The sequence below is a fragment of the Rhinoraja longicauda genome, chromosome 9, assembly GCF_053455715.1.
Source record: "Rhinoraja longicauda isolate Sanriku21f chromosome 9, sRhiLon1.1, whole genome shotgun sequence".
NCBI classification, from domain to species: Eukaryota; Metazoa; Chordata; class Chondrichthyes; order Rajiformes; family Arhynchobatidae; genus Rhinoraja; species Rhinoraja longicauda.
Window position 1 is genome coordinate 45,869,723 of NC_135961.1, and position 26,850 is coordinate 45,896,572.

General features: G+C 40.4%; 1 protein-coding gene across 1 annotated transcript; it reads left to right on the top strand.

Annotated features, from left to right (window-relative positions):
* Positions 1-708: 708 nt before the first annotated feature.
* On the top strand, positions 709-25,834 carry hnrnpua (heterogeneous nuclear ribonucleoprotein Ua). Its single transcript, XM_078405376.1, has 14 exons — positions 709-1,572; positions 8,250-8,376; positions 8,468-8,541; positions 11,470-11,609; positions 11,692-11,791; positions 16,426-16,538; positions 17,967-18,230; positions 19,112-19,231; positions 19,843-19,971; positions 20,427-20,595; positions 21,633-21,902; positions 22,938-23,143; positions 24,202-24,306; positions 25,499-25,834. The coding sequence occupies exons 1-14, from the start codon at positions 783-785 to the stop codon at positions 25,553-25,555; spliced, it is 2,664 nt and encodes an 887-aa protein (XP_078261502.1). The 5' UTR covers positions 709-782; the 3' UTR covers positions 25,556-25,834.
* The last annotated feature ends 1,016 nt before the right edge of the window (positions 25,835-26,850 follow it).

Sequence of the window (26,850 nt, forward strand, 5' to 3'; positions counted from 1 at the left end):
TATTTGCTCATCCAGCATCTGATCCATCACCAGCAGACACTTGATCATTTTCCACTAATACCCACTCACCTTATCCACCAGTGGAAGCCAATTACTATCAACAACCAACAGCATCTGCTCAGTAACCCATCAGTTCAGTTTAGTTTATTGTGAAGATATACACAAAATGTTGAAGTAACTTCGCGGGGCAGGTAGCATCTCTGGAGAGAAGGAATGGGTGACGTTTCGGGTCGAGACCCTTCTTCAGACTGATTGGGGAGAAGGGAAATTGTAACGTGTACCGAGGTACAATGAAAAGCTTTTGTTGCGTGCTAACTCGTCAGCAGAAAGACAATACATTGGTTAGCAACCACCGTGATCCAGTACTAATAGTAACAACACAACAGCAATCCATCTCCAGCAGTGACAATGGCCAGTAATAATAATCCTCCACTATCAGCCATCTAGTAACCTTCATCAGCCGCCACGCCATGGACAGCCATATGGTGATCACGCCATCACCAACAGACTCGCCACCAGTAATCCCTATCCGCCACCAACACGAGTCACTCGGAAATCCATCAACTATTTGCCTCCGCTGTGATCCAACAGCAGCTACATAAATCCATCACTTCACCAGCTCCTATTTGGTGACCGACCAGCGGCGGCAGCAACAGCCTGCTGCGCGCACACTCTGGGATTTACGGTAACACGCCGCTGCCGCCACTGAGCGTGCGCGGCGCCTCGAGGTGGGAGCGAGCGGGTCGGATCGGAACCGCCAGCGCACGGAGGCCGGAGCAGCCATGAGCGACATCAACGTGAAGAAACTCAAGGTGCCCGAGCTCAAGGATGAGCTGAAGCAGCGGGGCCTGAGCGTGCAGGGTCTGAAGGCCGAGCTGCAGGAGAGGCTGCAGGCTGCCCTCGACAGCGAGGCCGAGGAGACCGAGATGGAGACGGCGGGGGAGGGAGACGATGGGCCCGCGATGCTGGAGACCGGGGAAAACGGAAAGGATGAGGCGGCCCAGAGCTCCACCTGCCCGGAGGAGCTGCCCGATGAGGACGCGGAGGAAGAACCGCTGTGCGAAGAGGCGCCGGGAGCCCGAGACAAAACTGAGGACGAGGCGCCGGGCCCGGGCTTGAACGGCGCCCCTCCAGGGCACTTGGAAGCCGCTCGGCCTCTGGTCGAAGTCCAGGCCCTCGGAGAGTCCGGCGCACAGAAGCAACAGGCGGCATCGGCGGCCGAGCCCGAGCCCGCCCGTGGGGGAGGGGAGACCATCGACGACCAGTTGGAAGAAGAGTTGGATGGAGAGGAGGAGGCCGAGAGCGCGGACTCGGAAGCCGAGCCCAAGACCGCTGAAAGCGAAAGTGGCCTAGGCGAGGAGGAGGGGGAGGAGGAAGAGGAGAACGGGATGGCCGAGGCCCAGTCCCACGCGGTGCCAGCCGGGCCCGAGCAGCAGGCGGGAGATGAGACAATGGAGCTGGGCCAGAGCGCGGCCGCCGAGGCCGAGCCCGGGCCAGAGCCAGAGCGGAGAGAGTCGAAGGCGCCGGCGCCGATCCCCGAGCCGCAGCCGGCCATCCAGCAAAGCGGCAAAGGTGGGTTCGGCAAAGGACGGTGCTGGAGGGAGGCCTCGCATTTAATCGTTTCCATCCCCGTGAGGTGGAGACGGCGGGGTGAGATGCGCCCCGTTTAAACGGTAACTCCAGCCGTCATTTCCCGCGGTCGCCTCCACCGGGGCCACGCAGCCGAGTGCGTGTGAGATCTGGCGGGAGGCTGCTGGCACCATCAAAGGGGAGGCTCCGGTACGGCGTGGGTGCCGTGCCGGTAGTGCCTTCTTTGCGAAAGGAGCGGGACGATGATGACGAGCACGGAGGAGGGTCGAGAAGACGAGAGAAAATGGAGGAGAGGGTGGGCAAAACAGAAAGCAAAATGGAGTAACGCAGAGGAAAATGGAAACAAACGAGATGTGGGTGGGAAGGGAGCGGCACGTGTGAACTTCAATAATTTAGGATCCGCGCCTGCTTTTTAACAAAGAAACAGTTTCAATACATTGAAATATGAATGCCTGTTAAGTCAAACGAGCCTTGTGTTCCCATGTGAGGATGAGCAAAAGTGGGTTTCTGTCGGAAGCTGGAAGCATGTCTAAGCGCGTCATTAGCAACTCCTTTGTAAAGATTTGTTCAACGCTAGCATCTTCCCTTTAGTTTGATTAAAAAACGCCCAAAGGCACTTCACTAGCACTGTCAAACAAGTAATGAACAGCATAAGAAAACTAAAGAAGTCTCAATAATCGGGTTTTAAGGAATTTCGTACTACAAAAATAAGAAACGAGACATAGTTCTTTATGAATTGAATTCCCAAGTTTGTGACTTTAGTACTTTATGATGAATTGATTCAATTCAAGAGTGGGAAAGCAGCAGTGATTTTTGACATATAAAGGGAAAGGCCATGAGAGCAGGGAAGATTCAAACATGGGTTAGAATTTTCAAGTATAGTTGTTTCTTAACTAGCAGTTATTGTGGAAAGGGGTGATGGGTGAATATAATTTTAGACTTGCAAAGAACAGGGAGGCTAGTCAATTGGAGTAATGGCATGAATGAGCGTTTTGGTGGCAGATGTGGTATTAATGGAATTTTGTACAGCGGTATTGGGCCCGAAGGACTTGTGGAAGATGTGTGTGTTTTGTCCAGACCTCGGCTTATGTCAAATAACATTGAGGGTGCAAATCCGTTTCTGGTTGCGGTGGTATCATGGGTAATGTTATTGGCATTTACTTTGTTGCTACTTTTCCCAGCTGACAATGATCTATTCTACATTTTCCTTGATCCTCATTCCCTTTGACCTGTTTTCACACCTTACACTCCTGGTCTATGTATCTCCCTCTCCCCTGACATCAGTCTGAAGAAGAGTCTCTACCCAAAACGTCACCCATTCCTTCTCCAAAGATGATTCCTGTCGCGCTGTTACTCCGGCGTTTTGTGTCTACGGTTTAAACCAGCGTCTGCAGTTCCTTCATACACATTAAACCTGGGTGATAATAGGTCGATACAGGTGACAAAGGCCTTTTATAGGCAGATGTTTGAAAGCAGGCCAGAGATGAAAAGTCAGAGGGTGTGAGACAGGGGTTGAGGGGTGGTGAATTGTGTAGCTAGATGAAGGAATGTAGTTGGAAGGGGATGAGAGATTTGGGTGCGAACCAGGTGGACCTGATTTTTTTTTGGGGGGGGGGGGGGGTGAAAGGGGAAGAAGGAGGAGAGTTATGTAGTTTCCTAAAATTGGAAAGTTCAATGTTCATTCACAAGTGGAATACAAGGTGTTGGTTCTCCAGTTTAAGTGTGGCTTCGCTCTGGCAATGGAGGACATCCAGGAAAGAAAGGCCAGTATAGCAATGGAATGAGGATTTAAAATGGTTAGCAGGAGATCCAGCAAACCTTGGCGGGCCAAGTATAAGTGTTTGGCGATATGGTTGCCAAGTCCTCACTTGGTCTACACTAAACTATATAAAGTCACCCCTAGCTTCCTTAGCTCCAGGGAAAATAAACAGTCCCAGGCTATCCAATTGCTGCTCATAATTCGAGGCATTCTGTCTGGATCTTTTCTGCATCCTAACTTAACATCCATCCTATACTGAGTGTCTCAGCTGATGAAGACAAACCTCCTTGTCTACTTTTGTTTTCACTCTCTGGGAACTGTGTACTTATACATCAAGGTCTTGCTAATCAATGGCACTTCCATTCACTGTGCATATCCTGGCTGAATTACATCCCAAAATATATCACTTTGCCCTCATTAAATTCTGTCAATCATTCCTTTGCCCATTTTCCCAGTTTTATTTTCATCCTTGGACATTGTTCTTCACTGTCCTCTGCAACCAATTTTGGTGACATCTGCAAACTTGTTAGTCATGCTACCCACATTATCTTTCAAATTATTATACCTTCTGAAAAATAAAGAACCCAGCACCGACCGATCCCTGTGGTATCCCACTAGTCACATGTCTCCAGTATAAAAAGCAGCCCTCTGCTACTACCTCGTGCCTCTTACAACAAGATTTGATTTAATTGTAGAGATTTTAAAAATTGCCAATCAGCAAATTCCTACCAGCTTCAAGTAACACCTGAATGAACTATTTAAATTACTATTTAGCATAACCAACTGCATGTCAGATGCAGGATATTTTGAGGCCCCATGGTACAGTAATCCAACTATTGTATTCCATGCTAATGTACTAGGGGGAAAGCTGCTTTTAAAAAAATGCTATAATGTGAGATAACACTGCCTACACACTTTAACACAATCCAAAGCGGAATGAGCACTTTGAAAAGGGTCTCGACCTGAAATGTCACCCATTCCTTCTCTCCTGAGATGCTGCCTGACCCGCTGAGTTACTCCAGCATTTTGCGAACCTTTAACATAATACCCAGCAGATCAGACAGCATCTGCAGAGAGAAAATTAAGTTTACAATTTAATTTTCTTTTCATTAGAACATGAAAAGTTAGAATCAAAATATTTTAAGTTGTGGGGAGGTTAAGAGAGAAAAGGGAATGCCTGGCAGGGTGGAGATTAGAGTAAATTACAAGATTTTGGTGCCAGTTGAGAGTGGGCTGGTTAACTGCAACTAGTTTATCTGAGGGAAGTATAAATAAAAGGAGATGAATGAGCTGCAGAAAGAAACATTTCAGGAATTGGGATACCAAATGCTTAGTTTCTTGTAATAAAAAGGGTGCTGTAAGTAAATATCTGGCAGATTAAGCAAAATCTGGTGAGAGTAAAGGAGCTTTAATGGTACATCTTGCATTTTGTCAGAGCCGCATATCCTAAGACAAACTCAGTGCTAGTTATCTGAAATGGTTGCATTCAAAGATGGGTCTGATGACTATATAACATGCCTCGTCGGAAGATGAATTGCTATTCCTTGAGGTCAATTGGAATAGTATAAGGGGCCAGAAATAGGAAAGCATACAATAGATGTCCCATCAATATGCCTAAATGTTTTCAAAAACTTGACTTTGTACTGAATTAGATGTTTTGGGGCAGATGACCCAAACCTAACACTAATTTTAAGCAGCTTGCAAGGTTTTGTAAAGTAAGTCAAACTGAGTAGGAGGGAGCTGCTGTGGTTGGTGATTACATTTGCCAATAATCTTCATCCGTGGGTTTAGCTGGAGACTAAAACAGATCAGTTAATACTGAGGTTTGAATGTAAAGAGAAAAACGTTAAAGTTCCAATGAAGGTGTTTAGGAACCCAGAATAGGTCACTTGATGAGGAAAGAATTTGTAAGTTTTTGTGTTGCGAATGCTTATTTAAGGCTATGTCGTAGTAAATCTCACACCACTTATTGCAATAGTGATTTGCAGCCAGTTGTACCTCCTTTATGCTGCTTGGATACAAATCACATTCTGTGAAACAAAGATAACTTGCAGAGTATTCTGCTAATGCACAAAGCCTCGTTCAATCCGGTCTATTTTGTGTGTTCACGATGTTTTAAATTGAGAAAAGAAAATCTTGTTTGACGTACATGGGTGGTCCAGCTGTCAATTCCATACATTGACAAGTTCACGAGTGCCATTTAATTTTGGTAATGACGCTGAACGTCAATTTTTAGTTGGTGGCTAATAAATGATCTGTTGAAATCTTAACTTTTTAACATTTAAGATTTTTAAAAATAAAATGGTTCTAATTGTACACATTTGAATTAATTGCCCACATTCTCTCTCTGCAGTGGTTTCAATTTGGTTTAAGTTTGACAGTTTAAACTTGCATTTAAATAGTGTTGTGATCTGTGCTTTACACCTTCTGCAAAATATTTACAACTGACTAATACGGGACAGACAGTTCCAAGTGTGGAAAAGCCTTGCATATTAATATCCAAGGACTATTTTCGGAGATGGCTTCCTATTTTAATCTCCCAATCCTACGGAAGTTCTCTTTGTACTGTAGGGCTTATCACTGGTCCACCAAAGAATAAATATAAAGGTGGGGGTGGTGTTAGATCCATTCATTATGCTTTTAGATCATTTCAGTATGCTTTGATGGAAAACACTTATTTTGCATGGCTGTATTACTAATGTACATGTTGCTGGAATTGAGGCCTGGAAGAGTTGGTTTAATAATGCTGAACCTGTGACAGAAAGACACAGTAAATTATAGCAATAATATTTTTCCCATTAGTAAAACTATTGAAGAATATAGTGAATTCAAATTAATTTGTCCACTTTCAATTTTTTTCAGATTTAGCTACATTGTGTAAAACCTGTAGTAAATTAGACATCTAAGTGATGGAGTTCTTGTGCCAGAAATTAGTGAGGAGCATGGGCATCTTTATGGTCGAAATGAGCTGCATAATTTTAGTTATTTGAGTTTATTTGACATCTACATCAGCAATGGGGAAGTGATAAACCCATCGGGATTTTTTAGACAATAGGTGCAGGAGTAGGCCATTCGGCCCTTCGGGCCAGCACCACCATTCAGTGTGATCATGGCTGATCATTCTCAATCAGAGCCCTGTCCCTGCCTTCTCCCCATACCCCCTGACTCCGCTATCCTTAAGAGCTCTATCTAGTTCTCTCTTGAATGCATTCAGAGACTTGGCCTCCACTGCCTTCTTTTCATGGATAAATCTGTGTGGAGCGATTGGACGATGGTAACATTTAAAAAATGCTATTTAGAATGATCTAATCAGAAACATTTTATTCAGTAAAACATTTTTTAAATAAGTGGTTCAAACGTAGTTTCAATGGGTTGTACTGGATGTTTAGCTGATTGTTAGTTGTGTAGAATTAATTTGTGGTTACAATGTAGTGTAAGTGTACTGATGGCAAAGTTTATTTTGTACGTAGAATATAGTTCAAAATACCCATCAATTGTAGAAAAGTAATGTAATAACAATAATCCAATTTTAATGTAATTTGGTGCTCATTGTAGATATTTAGTTTGTGAAACTAAAACAAAAAAGCTTTTTTCTAACTGAGTAATAATTTAGCTCATGACAATAAAATAAAATATCAAAAGTAAATAAATGATTACATTGATTATAAAGTTAATACTCAAATATTACAAATGAGATTAATTGTACGATGTCAATACATTTCTGAACAATGCTCATTTGTAATCCAGACTTCACTAATATTGTTGTTATTCAATGTCATTGTATCATGACACTCAATTTCTGCTGCATGTTTGAGATAGCCAGTAGTTATTATCAGCGATTTCCCTCCTTCAAATGGTGCACTGCTTTTCATTTTTCTCCAACAAATCTTTTTGAAGTTGGTAAATTGACAAAACCTCAGTTATTATATGAAACATTCCCATTGTAAAATCTTGGTAGGGGGATGGCGTTTGCTGCTTGAGGTGACGTGCAGAGAGAGATTACTTTAACTTGGCATCAAGTTCGGCATGAACATTGTGGATCAAAGGCCTGTTCCAGCAATGTACTGTTCTATATAATATTCTATGTTAGAATGTGGTGAGAATTGGGAGTAGGCATGCTGGTTCTTCAAGCCTGCTCTGCGTTCATTCATTGCGTCATATGATATGGAAACAGGCCCTTTGGCCCAATTCATCTTGGCCAGGTTTTATAACTGGGCTACTCCCATTTGCCGGTGGTTGGGCCATATCCCTCTCATACTTTCCTATCCATGTATCTCAATGTCTTTTGTATGTAACCATTGTCCCCGCCTCAACAGCCATGCTCTAGTAATTCATTCCATATATGCACTCTCTTTTGTTTTGAGAAATTGGCCGTAGGATCGCTTTCTCTTCTTACTTTCATGAAGATTATGGCTAATGTGTCACCTGACTTTCATTTTCATGCACTCTTTCCCTTAATATCTAGAAAACTATTGATCTCTGGAATGATTTTTATCGCATCCTCAACCATCTTGGGTTGAAAATTACAAAGAAACCTCTGAGTGAAGAAATTAGTTGTCATTTCAGTCCAAAATGCGAACTGCATATTCTGATACTGACCTCTGGTTCTAGACTCATCAGCCAAGGGAACCCCCAGCGAAAATCTACCCCGTCGAGTCCTCTAAGGACTAGTTTCTAAACGATGAAAAAAACATTTGCATTCCAATTCTACTCTTTTAAATGTTCCAATGGATATTCGGCTTTTATTTACGAGTTTATTGCCTGGAAGAATTCTTCAATCTAATTGTCTAGTGAGGCTGCTAGATTTGAGAGGGGGAAAGTCTGCGATGAGTGTCTTGTTTTACCACTGACTACAGAATCCAGGTTCATGATGTTGCAATTTGTAACTCCCTTTTTGCAGGCAAAGAAAGCCAGGTTGAACAGACAGCTGGTAAGAGTAAAGAGCAAAATCGCAAAGGAGTAAAGAGACCTCATGAAGATCATGGACGCGGTTACTATGAGTACATTGAAGAAAACAAATATCGGCGGTATATTTAATCATATGTTTTCCATTTTTAATCATTTTCCCCTGTTCTGTTAAGTACAAACGTATTAATTATTAACTATGGCTTTTCCCAGGTCTAAATCTCCCCTGCCCCCTGTGGAAGAAGATGAGGAGGAGTTTGATGATACTGCAGTTGCTCTGGATACATGTGAGTGCTCTAAAAACATAGGAATTTGACACAGGAGTAGGCCATTTAATTCTACCACTTTACTGCACTAATCTCATATTTTTCATTTCGCTTTATGTACAACAATCCATTGACTCAGTTTTGAATTTGCTCTGCAATTTAGTGCATAGTCTTCTTGGGCTCTCTGTTCTGAATGGCCGACCCCTTGTTTCGACTGTGGCCCCTGCTTCTGTACATTCCAGCCAGGCACACATCATCTATCCAGCATTTATTCTGTCAAACCCAGTATAGTTTTTTTGGATTTTCCCGTAAATTCACCTAAAACGAGTCAATTTGACAACATATCAGCTGGAACTGTGTTATCAATAATTGTGAACAATTGATTTTTTCCAAAGATGTGGAAATTACTCCCAGCCCTATGATCAACCGTGCTTCCCACAATTACATTGCTGTAAAAAAAAAAAGTGACTGATTCCCCAACGGAGCTGTTTTACAAATGTTGGGAAATTTTACTCTGGGGATTGCATTGTTGCAAGTTAATAATTGTCCTATTCCCCTCCATTTTACAACATTTCCCATACCAGGAAAGTTTTTCCACCCAGACTTGATGGCTAGCTACCCATTTCTTGCAAATGTCAGCAATGAATCTGCCTGTGATTAACATGTGCAATTCCTGCTTATCTAATTTTAAAATAATGTGCAGGTAGTTCTGCTATAACATGACAGTTGCATTCCCAGGAAACTTAGTGTTTTCCGGCTAGATTTGGACTTGCGATAAAGTTATTTTTCCCCGTAGGGTTTAAAAAAATAATAGCCTTATCAATAGAAAGAAGTTTGTTTTTATTTCTGCAAGCTAAAAAATACTAAAGGCTGTGCATTATGTTGTTTAACAGATACTGGCCACCTGCAGTTAAAGTAGCAGCTGTGTTATGGTGCTTGATTATTGCAGGGAGGTTACATGGAAACTGATTTTCCCCAGAATTTTTTTTCGAGACAGCGTTTTCTATTACCTGCTTGTCAATTTCCAAGAAAAACATAAGCAGTTCTCGATCAATATAATTAATAAACAATTCACCCCCCGAATAGTATTCCCTAATTCATCGCTTGCAGCATATCCAATTAGTATTATGGAAATATACTTTGCGGCAGAACAATTAATGTTTTTGGAATGGTTGAGGCTCTGACTCATTTTGTAACCCTTGTTAGCTAGAGGTCTGCTAATGTTTAAACCAGGTTAATCGTTATAGCCTCTATGGCCAAATCTATATCTGATCTTACATTTCTCCAAAGGAAGTAACTGAAACTTAACACGGGGTCCAAACAGTGGGTGCAAAGACCTACTTCTTTTGGGTCGATAACAGAGGGGGGAGGGGGGGAGACAGATTTATAAGATCAGTAAAGAGTTTGAGAGAGCTCCTTAACCCCGAAGCTAGTGGTGGGCTGGAACACAATGTCTTCAAGAATAGTAGTGTAATAAATTTCATGTAGAATGTTCATGGTTAATTTGCATTTCACAATAATTTATAATGGACTGATATCTGGAAAGTGGGGTTATAATGGATAGCTTTCTTCCACTGGCATAATTCCTAGTCTGAAGAAGGGTCTCTACCCGAAATGTTACCCATTCCTTCGCTCCAGTGATGCTGCCTGTCCCACTGAGTTACTCCAGCTTTTTATGTCTATCTCCAAGTTCAGTGAATATCTCTTTAGAATAAAAATATGAAGAATATCATCAGTGGATGAATGCGAGGTGTTTATTTACATTGCAGGTGTAATCCTAGTTCTCAGACCTAAAGGACATTTGCTTTTTGGTAATTTCTCAATTTCTATCATGTCAAACAAAGTTCTAAAACTTATTCACTGGCCTACAATGTTTTGCCTTTATGACCTGGCAAATTCAGGAAATAGCTCACTTGTCACAACTACAGTTGTCCCAGAATTATCCACAATTACAGCAATCGGGAAGGCATTGTATGTTTGGAGTTTAGCATTTGCTTTTTAAAATGGCGATATTATGTGAGAAGGGTCCCGACCCCAAGTGTCACCTGCCAACATTCTTCAAGCATTGTATTTTTAACTCTGATCTAGCGGTCTAGAATTCATAGATACCATGTAAATTGTTCAGATTTTGGAGAACACCACAGGCTGAGAAAATTAAAAAAATTCAGTCTGTCAATTATTCTGGTTGAGGGAAAGGAAGAAGGTGACAAAATAAAGATTGCTGGTATCTTGCGAATGTTTTCCCTAAATGGTGGGAGTTGAATTATTATAAAAAGACGAAATAGTTGGGTTACGAGGCAGTGCATTGAAATTATGTATTTTGTATTCTAACACGTTCACCCTTGAGCTGGTGACTTGGTGTAGTTGGTTTCTATTCTTTCATTTGTTTTGCATTAATAAAATTTTTATTGCTGCTGAGTAAATTATTTTCTGTTTGGTGTGGGTGCTTCTTGTGACATAGCAACTGGCTGAAAGTTGTTATTTTTATCAATGTTTTAATATTATAATGTGAATGTGTGTAACCTTGGATGGAGGAGTAAATTAATGACAACCATCCTGTATGAGTGCAAATAACTGGTGGAGACAGAGTTCTGTAAATATTCTGTCTGAGCTATTTAGTTGCTGAATGTTAGCTGTTGCCAAGATCCTAGCTGGTTACTCATCTTTCTGGTCTGTTGATTCTGTTGTAAAATAAGTAGCATAACATTCTTTGGTACAATTCAACTTTATGTTTTTGTTTTTGCATTTAGTTGCTTTACAGCATCTTTTTTATAATTCTCCACTGCGATTGGTTGTCTTAATTGGTGTAGAGCCTCCTCTGTTACTTTGAGAAATGTTCATGTTATGTTAAATATGTGCATGTCGGCTGATGTGTACTAACAATGTGTGGGGTGACTGCCATGTTGGGTGATGGATTAAAACACTTAACAGGTATTGTATTTTTTCTAGATAATTGTGATTTGCACTTTAAGATTAATAGAGATCGTTTTGGCGCGATGCCACTGACTATGGAAGGTTTTGCCTACCTATGGGCTGGTGGAAGAGCTTCCTATGGAATTAATAAAGGCAAAATCTGCTTTGAGATGAAGGTAAACATTTTTGGTGTAATTCTGCACGATTATTATTTTTTTAAACACGCAAAACAATAGTGATATTATCTTGTCTCAACAGGTTTCTGAGAAGATACCAGTTAAGCATCTGCCAGCAGATCAGACTGACCCACACGAGGTGAGAATTGGCTGGTCACTGACTTCCTGCAACATGTTACTTGGTGAGTTTATTTTCAGACTTTTGCTTCTCTACAGTCCAGATCTTTTTCCCTCCCCTTTCCCAATGTCTACGAAATAATCAATAATTTATGTTTGGAAATACTCTGTCAGCAAGAATCAGTAGATAGAGAAACATTTCTTGGGTTATTTACTTTTTTTGTTGGGATCATTATTTCAGATTTCAAACATTTGTATATTTTGCTTTTGGAGTGTCCTATGAAAATCTTATTTTCCTAGGCCAGCTGGGCATTGTCACCTACTGGGTTACATGCTTAAGACTTGGCATATGTTGTAATCTTGAGTTGATTATGCATGACTTATTTTATGGAGGTACATTAGAAAGAAAGACATTGTGAAGAATTTGCACCAACTGATTTGATAGTCATTTAGAATTTGAATAATGTAACGGTTTATGTAATTTTTCTAAATGTAGAATTGCTTGGCAGTTTAAAGTACCATGAAAAGGCAATTACAGAACCTTATGCATTTAGTGATACAGTCGCACAGCTGGTAGAGCCACAACTTCATGGAGCCAGACACTCAGTTTCGATCCAGACCTCTAGTGCCATCTGTGCAGAGATTACATGTTCACCCTGTGACTGAGTTTCTTCTGGGTGCTCTGGGTTCCTCCCACATACCAAAGACAAGTGGGTTTGCAGATTAATCGACCTCTTAAAATTGTCCCTAGTGTGTAGGGAGCAAATGTGAATGTGTGATAATACAGAACTAGTAAGAAACATGGTCTGCATGGACTTGTATGCATCAATGTGATTGATGATCTGCATGGACTTGTAGCCTGAGAGGCTGTTTCCATCCTGTCTCTTAAACTAAGCATGTAGTCACATTGATTATAGCATTTTTCAGCTGCTTTTTTTTTTTTCAAACTCCAATCTTAAGGATGATCTGCTAAATGTATCTCATAAAATAATGCTGGAAATCAACAGGTCATAAACAAAGGCCATTTAAGAAAGTATACAAGCTGTGTAAACCTGTGCAATTTAAACCTATTTCAATGTTGAATTGCAGCACAGAAATGGTTCTAGTGGAACATGAAGGTACAATGTTGCAAAAGTTACAATGACCCCCGATGGACAAGGTGCAAAATGTTCTGGTGTTGAGAAGGGTATTATTGTTCTTAAAATCTGTAAGTTGTTGATACTGCTGAGAATGATGTTTGCAGTTCAGTCGGTGTCCTGACAGGTTGTGTGAGTGGGCGGATGCATGGCAGATGCAGTTTAATGTGGATAAGTGTGAGGTTATCCACTTTGGTGGTAAGAATAGGAAGGCAGATTATTATCTGAATGGTGTCAAGTTAGGAAAAGGGGACGTACAACGAGATCTGGGCGTCCTAGTGCATCAGTCACTGAAAGGAAACATCAGGTACAGCAGGCAGTGAAGAAAGCCAATGGAATGTTGGCCTTCATAACAAGAGGAGTTGAGTATAGGAGCAAAGAGGTCCTTCTGCAGTTGTACAGGGCCTTAGTGAGACCGCACCTGGAGTACCTTCTCTCCCGAGATGCTGCCTGACCTGCTGAGTTACTCCAGCATTTTGTGAATAAATCGAAACGCACCTGGAGTACGGTGTGCAGTTTTGGTCTCCAAATTTGAGGATGGATATTCTTGCTATTGAGGGCGTGCAGCGTAGGTTTACTAGGTTAATTCCCGGAATGGCGGGACTGTCATATGTTGAAAGACTGGAGCGACTAGGCTTGTATACACTGGAATTTAGAAGGATGAGAGGGGATCTTATTGAAACATATAAGATTATTAAGGAGTTAGACACGTTAGAGGCAGGAAACATGTTCCCAATGCTGGGGGAGTCCAGAACCAGGGGCGACAGTTTAAGAATAAGGGGTATGCCATTTAGAACCGAGATGAGGAAAAACCTTTTCAGTCAGAGTTGTGAATCTGTGGAATTATCTGCCTCAGAAGGCAGTGGAGGCCAATTCTCTGAATGCATTCAAGAGAGAGCTAGACAGAGCTCTTAAGGATATGGGGAGAAGGCAGGAATGGGGTACTGATTGAGAATGATCAGCCATGATCACATTGAATGGCGGTGCTGGCTCGAAGGGCCGAATGGCCTACTCCTGCACTTATTGTCTATTGTCTAGTACTGAAAGTATAAGGTTATTCTCTTGCCAAATATCTAACATTCTTAGCTGCTTATAAAATAGGGCAAAGGCAGAGTCAAATATGAAGAATATGAGGCAGGGTACTTATTTGAGTTCTAATACTAGTTTCCATTGAGACTGACATAAATAACACCTAATTCTCAACACACATCCCTTGGCTGATGAAAATAAAATTGTGTCTTTGGCGTTTACTGTGCTAAATTGAGAGCAGTATTGTATTGCAGGTAATGTTGTATCAGTGTATTTATCTTGTTCACAAACAGTAATCAAATGAAAAGGATTGATTTTTGGTCTGCACTCAGTTATCCAATGTTAATTGCTCCTATTTGATCATTGTTCACTTAAAGTGGTCGGGAAACAAGTGAAATTAAATTAGAATTTTCTTTGGGGTTTGAGTCCAGAATCCACTAGAAAATGAATACTTGGGTTGAGATTGTGCGCTATTTGTGATGGATTATTTTGAGCTTTTCATTTTATGCCCTGGTAAGTGCAAGTATCAACAGGGAAAGAAAATCAGAACTTGATTACTGTGCCTATATAAGAAAGAAGTAATGAAGGGGGAAAAGAATGTTCCAAAATAGATAATTTCACCAACTGAAGTTTGGAAATAGTTTTTTAAACTATGCTTAAATTTAATTCATTATTAATCGCACAAATATACCATGATTCAAGACATTGTGTGAACTCGACATTTTCTGTCAGCGATTGGATTTGTATGAACTAGGAAAATCTGATGAGCTTTTAAATTAATGCCATCCTTAAGTAAAATATGCCTCAATGTGTAATTTTTCATATTCATTTCAGTGAACCTTGGTAGGAAGGAGATGTTTGCAGTATTTTGGAATATTAAAATATCTACATTACACCATCATACACCAAGATTTTTCTGTTCTAATCAATTTTTATTCCTCTGTCCATGCATTTGAGCGTTATTTTCTGTTGTGTTCCTCATTTTCTTGGCAAACCTGTAATTTCACCTTTAACAGCACGTGATCCAGAAAATCCGCTTCTTATTTCACACTAGAGTCAGTGATATAGTGTGGAAACGGACCCTTCAGCCCAACTTGCCCACACCAGCCAACATCTCCCAGCTGCACTAGTCCCACCTCCTGCGTTTGGACCAGATCTCTCCAATCCATGTACATGTCTAATTTTCTTAAACGTTGGGATAGTCCCAACCTGTTTGTTCCATGCACCCGCCACCCTTTGTGTGGAAAAAGTTACCCTCGGATTCCTATTAAATCTTTTCCCCCTTCACCTTAAACCTATGTCCTCTGGTCCTCGATTCACCTACTCTGGGCAAGAGTCTCTGCATCTTCCTGATCTATTCCTCATGATTTTATACACCTCTATAAGATCACCCCACGTCCTCCTGCGCTCCAAAGAATAGAGTCTCAGCCTACTCAACCTCTCCCTATAGTTCAACCCCTCTAGTCCTGGCAACATCCTCTTAAATCTACTCTGTACCCTTTTCCAGTTTGACAACATCTTCCCTATAGCATGGTGCCCAAAACTGAACACAATACTCTAAATGTGGCCATACCAATGTCTTGTACAACTGCAATATGACTTCCCAACTTCTATACTCAATACTCTGATGAAGGCCAATGTGCCAAAAGCCTTTTTGACCACCCTATCTACCTGCGACTCCACCTTCAAAGAACCATGCACCTGCTCTCCTAGATCCTTCTGCTCTACAACACTCCCCAGAGGTCTACCATTCACTGCGTAGGTCCTGCCTATGTTAGACGTCCCAAAATGCACACCTCACATTTCTCTGTTACATTCCATCACAGAAATTAATACTGATGAACTAATAGATTCCGATTTCCAATTGCTTTTTTTAATATTTTTTTCTTTCTGGGATTATTGTTCATGCACATTGCTTGCTTTCCTTCCAAAAGTAACACTGGAGGAATCACCTCTATAAAATTCAGTACTCCAGAAAATCTGGCTAGTATTTAAGTATTACATTATTACTGTAGCATTCATTGTCACTGTAGAACTTGCAATAAATCTGTTTTTTAAGCACTTTGGCCATTCTTCACACAATGCATCCATGTTCAGTGTGCATGATAATGTAGTTTTATCCAACAGTTGGAACCAAGTATTTCTGGCCTAATGTACTGTAGTGAAAACAGAATGTTTAGACGACAAAGAACAATGTCCCTATCTACTTCACAAACTACCACCCTGATAATCTAATTTTATAGAGAATCTGATTATCATTATTGGATCTAGAAACATGGGCCATGTATACTTTTATATTGAACTCATTGTACCTAGTCATTGCATTTCTAATCTTATTTCACATCAGTTATAATGTGATTTTGGGTCCATTCTAATGACTACTGCCAAAGGGTATACCTGACTTTTCGTGTTTGAATACTTGGTGGCTAACTATTTCAATTGTGGCCATTTTTTCCCTTCCATGGTTTGTTTTTGTTTTGCATACACAACATTGATTGCTCATGGATTTAAATCATAAACACCTTTTTCTTCAGGGGAAGAAGAGCTTTCCATTGGGTACTCTGGAAATGGAGCAAAATGTTCGAATTGCAAATCTGAAGAGTATGGCGATAAATTTGGAGAGAATGATGTGATTGGCTGCTTTATTGTAAGTTAATAATTTTGGGAATCTTGGAATAGATTCTAATTTACATTACTTTCTGTGTTTTCAAATTAAAAAATGCATAGAAATAACATTGGATTTACTGAAGTGAATAACAATTGAGATCGATACTACATGTTGCCATTTTAATACAATCCTTGTACAGGTGATTGGAGTAAGTTTTCAGTTCATAATTTTGCATCGTGATCTCATGGCACAATGGTAGGAAGTAATGGTATTAGTGTTCTTGGTGCAGTAGCTACTAAATACGCCTGAACTATAGGCTGTAATGGGAATTTTTCTTTGCAGGAAATTCTGCAAACTTCCTCAATTTGATAGAAAATTGGTAGACAGACAGAATGCAAAGAGTGGGGATAAATGGGTCCCTTTCAGAATGGCAGGCAGTGACTAGTGGGGTACCGCAAGGCTCGGTGCTGGGACTGCAGCTATTTACAATATACATCAATGACTTGGATGAAGGGATTAAAAGTACCATTAGCAAATTTGCAGATGTGGGTGGCAGTGTGAACTGTGAGGAAGATGCTATGAGGTTGCAGGGTGACTTGGACAGGTTGTGTGAGTGGGTGGATGCATGGCAGATGCAGTTTAATGTGGATAAGTGTGAGGTTATCCACATTGGTGGTACGAATAGGAAGGCAGATTATTATCTGAATGGTGTCAAGTTAGGAAAAGGAACGTACAATGAGATCTGGGTGTCCTAGTGCATCAGTCACTGAAAGGAAGCATGCAGGTACAGCAGGCAGTAAAGAAAGCCAATGGAATGTTGGCCTTCATAACAAGAGTAGTTGAGTATAGGAGCAAAGAGGTCCTTCTGCAGTTGTACAGGGTCCTAGTGAGACCGCACCTGGAGTACTGAGTGCAGTTTTGGTCTCCAAATTTGAGGAAGGATATTCTTGCTATTGAGGGCTTGCAGTGTTGGTTTACTAGGTTAATTCCCGGAACGGCAGGACTGTCGTATGTTGAAAGACTGGAGCAACTGGGCTTGTATACACTGGAATTTAGAAGGATGAGAGGGGATCTTATGAAAACATATAAGATTATTAAGGGGTTGGACACGTTAGAGGCAGGAAACATGTTCCCAATGCTGGGGGCGTCCAGAACCAGGGGCTACAGTTTAAGAATAAGGGGTAGGCCGTTTAGAACGGAGATGAGGAAAAACATTTTCAGTCAGAGTTGTGACTGGAATTCTCTGCGTCAGAAGGCAGTGGAGGCCAATTCTCTGAATGCATTCAAGAGAGAGCTAGATAGAGCTCTTAAGGATAGCGGAGTCAGGGGGTATGGGGAGAAGGCAGGAACGGGGTACTGATTGAGAATGATCAGCCATGATCACATTGAATGGTGGTGCTGGCTCGAAGGGCCGAATGGCCTACTCCTGCACCTATTGTCTATTGTCAATCTTTTGTTGTGTTACAGAACTTTGATGCCGATGAAGTAGAAGTCTCTTACTCCAAGAATGGACAGGATCTGGGTGTTGCATTTAAGATTGGGAAAGACTGTCTCGCTGACAGAGCTTTATTTCCACATGTTCTCTGCCACAATTGTGCAGTGGAGTTTAATTTTGGACAGATGGAGACTCCATACTTTCCTATACCTGAAGACTTCATTTTCATCCAGCAAGTCCCATTAGAGGAACGTGTACGAGGGCCAAAGGGACCCAATTCCAAAGGGGAATGCGAGGCAAGTGTGATATTTTTAAAACATGAAAGAAATATAGGAACACCTGACCTGGGTACATTGAATCACCTTCTGTAAGTTGCACCATCACTGTACCTTGGTTCCATCTCGCCCATCTTTATTCAAAGTTTACTTGCCTAAGAAAGATCTACTCTATTGAAGACAACATTTATTTTTTTTATATTTGAAGTAGAAGGTCTAAATGTGATTGAGATTCCATTCCAAATTTCTATTTATTTACATTTTGTTTTACTGTTCTTATCTCGCCCCAAATGTGTCTTCCATCCAGTGGAGGTCTGAAGTTCCTTCTGTCTGAAGATTGGTCCTCACCTAAAATGTCACCTATCCATGTTCCCCACGGGTGCTGATTAACTCCATCACTTTTTTTTGTAAACTGACACCTGCAGTTCTTTGTTACTACAGATGCTCCCCGGCTTACGATGTTTCGACTTGCAATGGTGAAAACGGCAGTGAGCCACCGCTCGCTTCCGACCACGTGATCGAGCGTGTTCAATGCATTTTGACTTGCAGTACTTTCGGTTTCTGATGGGTTTCTCGGAATAGAACCCCATCGGAAGCTGAGGAGCACCTGTACATTCTTCCATGTAGTGGACACCTAGTTGTGCTTCCTTTCTCTACAGCTATTCCATGAGAAAGATAACGTGTATTTGGCTCCAGTCTGTTGAATCATGCTGTTTAGTGTGATTTTTGTTTTCTCTCTTTTGCTCCAGCTTGCACAAGACATTATGGTAACATAGAAATGTGATATATTTGAATTGCAAAAACAAATCAATATTAACTGTTTAATTCAGCGAATAGTGTCCAGTTCAAAAGAGGTCATTTGAATTGGCCTGTAATAATGTTTCTTGCTTGGTTTGTTTCAGGTTTTGATGATGGTTGGCTTACCTGGAAGTGGAAAATCAGTGTGGGTTTTGAAGCATTCAGCAGAATGCCCAGGAAAATACAATATTTTGGGGACAAACAACATCATGGATATTATGAAGGTTAGATATTTGAGAAATATGCCTTTCGTGGTAGGTGCATGCAAATAAAACATGATGAATTGCATAAATATATAATAATTTCTGTAACCCCCCCCCCCCCCCCCGCACCATAAGGATAGCATTTTATTGCTTTTTGTGTGGATTCATCTTGATAAGACATGTGTACAAATTTTCCATTGTGATTTAAATTTTGCATTTATTCCATTGTTTTATTAAAACTCAGTCTAAAACAACTCGCAAACATTACTGTTGGAAATTGTTTTAATATGTAATGTAATTACATACTGAGGCAGGCAGATGGTGTGAAACAAGTTTCTTGGCGTTCTCTTCCATTTAGTCTTTAATTAACTGTCGACACATTGAGGGCATTTTATTAACGTTGCGAAAATGAATAGACAAAATTCTATTGCGATATTTGGATGTTTTGGTATTTTCTACAGAATGCTATAATCATTTATTTATAAAATGGCATCAGAAAGCATATGGCATAGTATGGAAATGAGTAAAGTAATTGCAAGTAAAGTTTTTGCTAGATAAAAAATACATGAACAGATGAGTGGCTTCTTTTAATTTCTAATTTTCTTCAGATCAACATTTGTTATCTGTTTCAGGTGTTGAGCTTCAAGCGCCAGAAGACTGACAGAGGTAAATTAACCACGTTAATCCAGCAAGCTACACAGTGTTTGAGCAAATTTATTGAGATAGCTGCTCGCAAGAAGCGCAACTACATTCTTGATCAGGTATGTGGATATTATGTTCTATTCTTCTCTTTCCTGCAGTTAACACAAATTAATAGCTTATTCCTGTCGATGGTCTAAACACATGGTTAGATTGTTTTGAGAGACAGTGGATTGAATTAGAACAGCAGCTGTATATATTTAGAGAATAGTGTTCATGCACAGACTAAAGGTAGGGCCCTTGGAAGGCACTTGAGCTGTTGATATGCAGGGAAAGCTCCAGAAAGAAAAAACAGTATAATGGCACATTCAATCTTTACTGTAGCCATTCCTCTTTGTAATACGTTTACTGTAATTAATTGTATATAGTGGAAAATAAACTGATGCTATATCAGCTTTGCTGGACAAATTAAGAAAGATGGGATGCTGTGGAAGAATGGGGCGGCAGGGGTGCCTGGATAACTCAAAATGAGAAGCAGTTGTTTTTCAAAAAAAACACTTTTAATTTTCTTGTGTAGACAAATGTGTGTGCAGCTGCACAGAGAAGAAAGATGTGCCTGTTCGCAGGCTTCCAGCGTAAAGCGGTTGTCATTTGTCCATCAGATGAAGAATATAAGGAGCGTTCAAAGAAGAAAGCAGAGGAAGAGGGAAAGGATGTCCCAGAACATGCTGTTCTGAAAATGAAAGGTGTAGATCCAATTTGAGTGCAATTCTGGTCATGCCTTGATCAGTTTTACTTTGGGAGCTAGAACACCTGGTCGTTGAATGTGTTAGTGATACAACAGTGCACTTAGCAATTATTTGTTTATTTTTATCTAAATCTTTAAGTGAATGGTATCCCATTTTGGATTATTTTACAAATATATTAATCTATAACTTCAGATCTTTTGATTTTCCTTTGGAATGACCCATTTAAAAAAAATGAAAAAGTAAAGTATTTTCAGATTGATTTGACATGTTTTACTTCGATAAACTTAAAATATGTGTGCCCTTTTTAAAAATAAATTTAGTTTGGAGGTGAACTGTAGTTATAACCAATTACTCTTGCCATGCAGCTTCTCAAAATAGATTTTCCTGTATGATTTTGATCTTGTGATTATTTTATGAGCTTGCGGTATACCGTTTTCTCATAACTTTTTTTTAATACTGGTGTAATTCAAGCACTTCTTTCACTGTTTGTTTTAAAATTTTAAAGTCCTTTTATAATTGAGCTCTTGAGATGCAGCCTGGATTGAAACAGAAGGAAAGGATGCTTTCCAGGTAGACAAGTTTCAGCCGATAACCATGTTGCTATGAAGAATACAGATTGTGGCTATTTTATCTTTGCCATGTCTGACATTGGTCAATAATGGTGCTGGAGTGCCTTTTGCACCTCCTTGCACCATATTTCTTGCTGCTGTTCAGTGACCTCTGCTGAAGAAAGCATGCATGTGAACAATGGCATGAGTATAGAGCTCAGCTGTGATGTTTCCCCATAGTTGAGCAGCCTATTTACTCTGTCTCACTGGAAATAATAAAAAATGGCAAGAGACATCTAGTGCCATGGACTTGCTCTCCAGCATGAGTCCAATTGCAGGAAACGTGTGATTTTGTTATAAAGCATTTTGTGTTGGAGCTGCAATACTCTGTTCCTTTGAATCCTTTGTGGATATGCAGGCAGAATATATATTGGAGATAATGCCATTGACATTTAGAGTCTTAATGTTATTGGCCTGTTTTTCAAGGTATCTTTGCACTCCCTGAAGTGGGTGACTTTCTGGACGAGGTGAGCCATGTAGAACTGCAGAAGGAAGATGCTCAGAAATTACTTGAGAAGTACAAGGAAGAAAGTAAGGCAGCTCTTCCACCCGAGAAAAAGCCCAACAATAATGCTGGGAAGAGAGCAATGAATCGGGGGCGGAGTGGTCAACGAGGTGGAATGAACCAGTACAATAGAGGAGGTCAGAGAGGGGGACGTGGTGGATATCAGAACCGTGGTGGCAATTACCGAGGAGGTATGGACATTCCGTGCAGTACATTAAGCATCAATTTTATTTGTGTACATTTAAATCCTTTACAGCAAACCACAAGATTGCACAGAAGAAAACAAGAGTTTTATTTTGGGTATTTAGTTTGCTCTGATGTCCTGTAGTGTGATTGTAATTTTAATGTGAGCCTTGACGGCAAAATAAAAAGGGTGTGTTTATTGCAGTCAAGGCTAATATTGCTGTTAACTGATGCTCCCATGCATTTGTGCAGGAGTTGCTGGATATGGAACAGGAATATAGATATGTGTAGGAAGGAACTACAGATGCTGGTTTAAACTGAAGATAGACACAAAGTGCTGAAGTAACTCAGCAGGTCAGGCAGCATCTATGGAGAGAAGGAATGGGTGAGGTTTCGGGTCAAGACCTTTTTCCAGACTGAGTCGGGAGAAAGAGAAACGAGAGATATAGACAGGGATGTAGAGATATATAAAACAAATGAATGAAAGATAAGCAAAAAAGTAACAGTGATGAAGGAAACAGGCCATGTAGGCTGTTTGCTGGAGCGAGAAGCTGGTGTGACCTGGGTGGGGGAGGGATGGAGAGAGGGAATGCAGGGGTTACTTGAAGTTAGATAAATCAATATTCATACCACTGGGTTGTAAGCTGCCCAAACGAAAACAGCATTTCATATTTCACTTGGCAGCTACAACCCAGTGGTGTGAATATTGAATCCACAAGAGCATGCTTGAAATCCCTCCCAGAGGTCCCCTCAAATGTGTCACCTAGGCCGAATAAGGCAGCAGGGCCTCTGGAGACGGCAGATCTGTTCTCATAGCTAACTTAAGAGATTGACTTTACGGGCTAGTATCTTGGCAGCCTATGTGGACTGTTCCAGTAGCATTGGACTCTTCTTGGACCTCTTGGTCCAGCAAAACAGATAATCCGGAAAGGCTCTGGAACCAAGGGTGCCTGAAAATCTGTTGGTGAACATGTAATAATTTTTTTTTCAACTATTCATTTAAAGCAATCATTTGATAGTCTGAATACTCTGCTTTTTCACAGGTTCAAACCGTGGCCAGTTTAATAGAAGAGGAAACCAGCAAAATCAAGGTTATCCTCAAAACCAGCGCTTCACTCCCATGGTAGCCTACACCAGGGGTGGTTTCGTTGATAGGGGCTCCTACAGTGGCAGAGGTGGTTCTTATAACCACAGGGCTCCAGCAGACAACCACAGGGGCTCAGGCAACAACCGAGCTGGCTATGGACAGGTAAGTTATGAATTCATTTCTCCCCTAAAGAAATCCTGTCTGGTTACAGACTCCCTTTAAAATTTATTCTAACCAAGATTTTAATTTGTAAACCATAAGTCTTGCCCCTATGTATGTACCTATAGGGTAGAAACTTTTCAAAATCTGATGACTAAATAGTCCGACATGATTCTTAGCCAAACTGAAATCCTTTCTCACCAACCAGTTAAATTTCTTTAATTCCCCCTTGTCAGCATTTGTCTTTCTCTTTGACCTTTTATTGTAAATTATCAAAAGCTAGCAGTTATAACTTTTACTGTTGGAGATGTATTGAATGCTCAGCCCTCTTATTGGCATCCCAATTGTGTTTCATTCTTGGTTGCTGATCTTCACAATCAATGCTGCCTCAAACACTGTCAGACTTGTTACTTTTTAGGAATAAAGCTTTCTCTTAATACCCAGATCTATTGCTCTCAGCTTTGTATGCAGAAAACCAATAATTAAGCCTGCAGAGCTCTCCATGGTAGAGAATTCCTTAAAGGAATCAGTGGATATGTGAAAATCAGTGTTTGAGGTAGAATAATCATGATTTTGTTAATTGGTGGCTTAGTCTTTTAACGTATGGCCTAATTTGAAGAACTGTCACTGAAGTTTATGACACTTCTATTTATTGAGGGCTTGTTTAAAAAAATCTTAGATTAGATTGGAAAACCCTTCATGCTATCATAGAATTGACATCAATTACTCAGTCAATGTTGCAGTTGAATAGAGAAATTGTTGTTAACTATTGCTTTTGTAACAAATTTATCCATGCTGTACTAGAGTAGTTGTTTTTCAAGTGGAGACTCCTTGTACAGCACCAGGGAAAATGGTTATCTCCTGCTATTGGTGCTGCTTACTCGTTTGAATCAAAATGGTTTGACATTATTACAGGTAGCCGGGAAATTTCAAGCAGTGCAGCCAAGTGTTGAGAATGAGGGTTTGGTGGTCCAATACATTTTTGAAAGTAGTTGGCAAAGTAAACATGTCCAGGGAGTAAGTGCTCTATCTCTTGACTGAAATCTCTTATTTCACCACAGAATTTCAGGGGCAGGGGAAATCGTGGGTACAACCAAGGCTACAGAAATGAAAACTACAACCTAAGTCAGGGCTACAAACAGAACTGGAACCGTCAGCAGCAGGCGGTAAGTAACTGGGCAGTTCAAGTGCAACACCAGATGTTTACCATAAAGTCTTTTCAGTCATGAAAAGTGACTTTATGGTAAAGTCACTTTTCATGATGTTCAAGATGTTTACCATAAAGTCATTTTTTTTGATAAAACTCCATTGATGGATCTTTCCGTGGTGTCATATTCAAATCGATGCATGTGTAAGTTTTGCTTGGTTTGGTTCTTGATCAGAAATATTAATTTAAAGCACATTTTCTGCTTATTCAAACTTCCTTTTAAACTCTGTGTAAAAGGCAGTAATTCTTAAACTGCAGAGAATGAGCACTGATAGGAAAATTATGACTGGCATTACAATTGATTTAAAATAATAGTTGCATAATTATTAAAGACGCAGAAGATTTTGAAGCAGTTTAGAGTGGAAGGTTAAGTGAGTAAAAAAAGGTTGTACCTTCCTGGCTGCAGAATTTGACATGAAACAAAATTCTGGAAGTACTCGGTAGGTTCCACTATTTCACTTGAGAGAAAAATGTAATTAATATTTCAAACTGATGACTAGTGTTTTCAGCATTATTTGACTTTTTTTCTTCAGATTTCCAGTATTTGGGGGTTATTGCTTATTGAGAGTATGGTCTTCACAGTTGTAAGACTGGTTCAATCTCTTTGAGGGGACAATGTACAAGGAAGGCCAGCAGTTGTAGTCATACTGACACTGGGCTCATTTTGTCAATAACATGAATAAAATATTTAGTTGTTGCTGAGAATCGGAACACAAAACTCTCAGTTGACTGTTCACACACACCAGTCATTAAACCAGAAAGTGTTTGCTCTGTTAAGGTAGATGCAAGAACTTTCTTGGGACAATTTTGAAGAGAAGCTGTGAGTTCTCCTTGGAGTTCTGGCCAATATTTATCCCTCCATTCAATAACATTAAAAAACAGATTTTCTGGAAATTACCAGATTTTTATTAGTGCAGGGTGTTGAATTTGGCTGTCAAATTTCTTGTATTATGATAATGTGCTTAAAATCTTGTTAGTTAATATGGAACATGTTGCATCCTCGAATTAAGAGACAATGGGGTTAATACAGGCCAATTCTAGTGTATGCTACTGAACAGAAAAAAGGATAACATTGAACTTTCCAATATTTTTATTTTAAGTATAATTCTTGTGGTTTTGATGATATTCATGTCGTTTATTTTATCTTGCAGCGACTTCAGCAGTTCTGGAGCCAGTACAGCGATCAGTATAACAAAGACTACTACTAGGATCTGCAGAGAGTGATCCAACAACTGTTTCACCGCAGCTGTAACTTCAACCAAGAGATGTCAACTTTTTTAATCTTGATTTTTAAACATTCCAAAACAAAGTGCCTGCAGGTCGTATTTGGAAGCTTTATTGATTAATTGATTTTTAAGTGTCTTTTATTTTTTTACATTTTAATTGTAATGTTTAGGTGGAATGTGGTGAACCTCCAATTTCTAGAGGATGAAAACATTTTCAGTTTCTGCATTTTTTTCTGTAAAATTTTATCAAATAAAACCCCCCTGAACTTGTGCTTTGCGTGTCACTAGTGTTCCTGATTTTGCAAATTTAGATAATGTTTATACTTTTATTGAATACTCCCTGGGGGGGGGGGGGTGCAGCAAGAAATGGCCAACTGCTTGCATAAAGAAATGGGATAGGGAACTTAAAGAGAAGGTAGCTTGTGTGTCGAATATATTTCTGGTACAGACCCACTGGACTAAGCCCATTTACTTGTCTGACTTTGAGAACAAAATTTGGATAGTAAATAACAGCAACTTTATGCCTGGTAACATTAAATTTAGAAGCAGACCTTAAGCCCACCCACTGAGTGTGTGCTGATCAGCGATCACACGAGCACTTTCCTACACACTAGGGACAATTTACAGAAGCCAATTAACCTACAAACCTGTATGCCTTTGTTGTGGGAGGACACCGGAGCACCCGGAGAAAACCCACGCGGCAACAGGGAAAACTGTACAGACTACCTGTAGTTAGGTTTTAGGTTTAGTTTAGAAATACAGTGCAGAAAGAGGTTCTCCGGCCCACCAAGTCTGCACTGACCAGCGATCACCACACATCAACATTATCCTACACACAATAGGGACAATGCATTTATACCAGACCAATTAATCTACAAACCGGTACATCTTTGGAGTGTGGGAGGAAACTGAAGATCTCTGAGAAAACCCATGGGGAGAACGTATAAAACCCATGCAGACAGAACTCGTAGTTGGGTTTGAACCTGGGTCTCTGGCACTGGAAGGCAGTGTCTGTAACCCCATTCTCTGGGGCTGTAAGGCAGCGTCTCTACCATTGTGCCGCCCGTAGTTTTTCTGGAGGCTTTTTGAATAAGCTACAACAGATGGTGCAGGGCTTCCTTGAATTATGTATCGTTCTTTATGTAACCATTGAGTTAAATCCCAACCATGATGTCTTTTTTTGAAAGACATAAACAAACCTTTGAGAAAAATGTCAATCGGAGCAGATTATCATCAGAGCTTGGCATATGGACAGCTGATACTGTTAGCTTTGGTTA

Bases quoted from the DNA above. Each gene is read 5' to 3' on its own strand.
- hnrnpua (XM_078405376.1), top strand. From the start codon at position 783: ATGAGCGACATCAACGTGAAGAAACTCAAGGTGCCCGAGCTCAAGGAT. The intron at 1,573-8,249 runs GTGGGTTCGGCA...CCCTTTTTGCAG, and splicing joins CATCCAGCAAAGCGGCAAAG to GCAAAGAAAGCCAGGTTGAA. The intron at 19,232-19,842 runs GTTAGATATTTG...TATCTGTTTCAG, and splicing joins ACATCATGGATATTATGAAG to GTGTTGAGCTTCAAGCGCCA.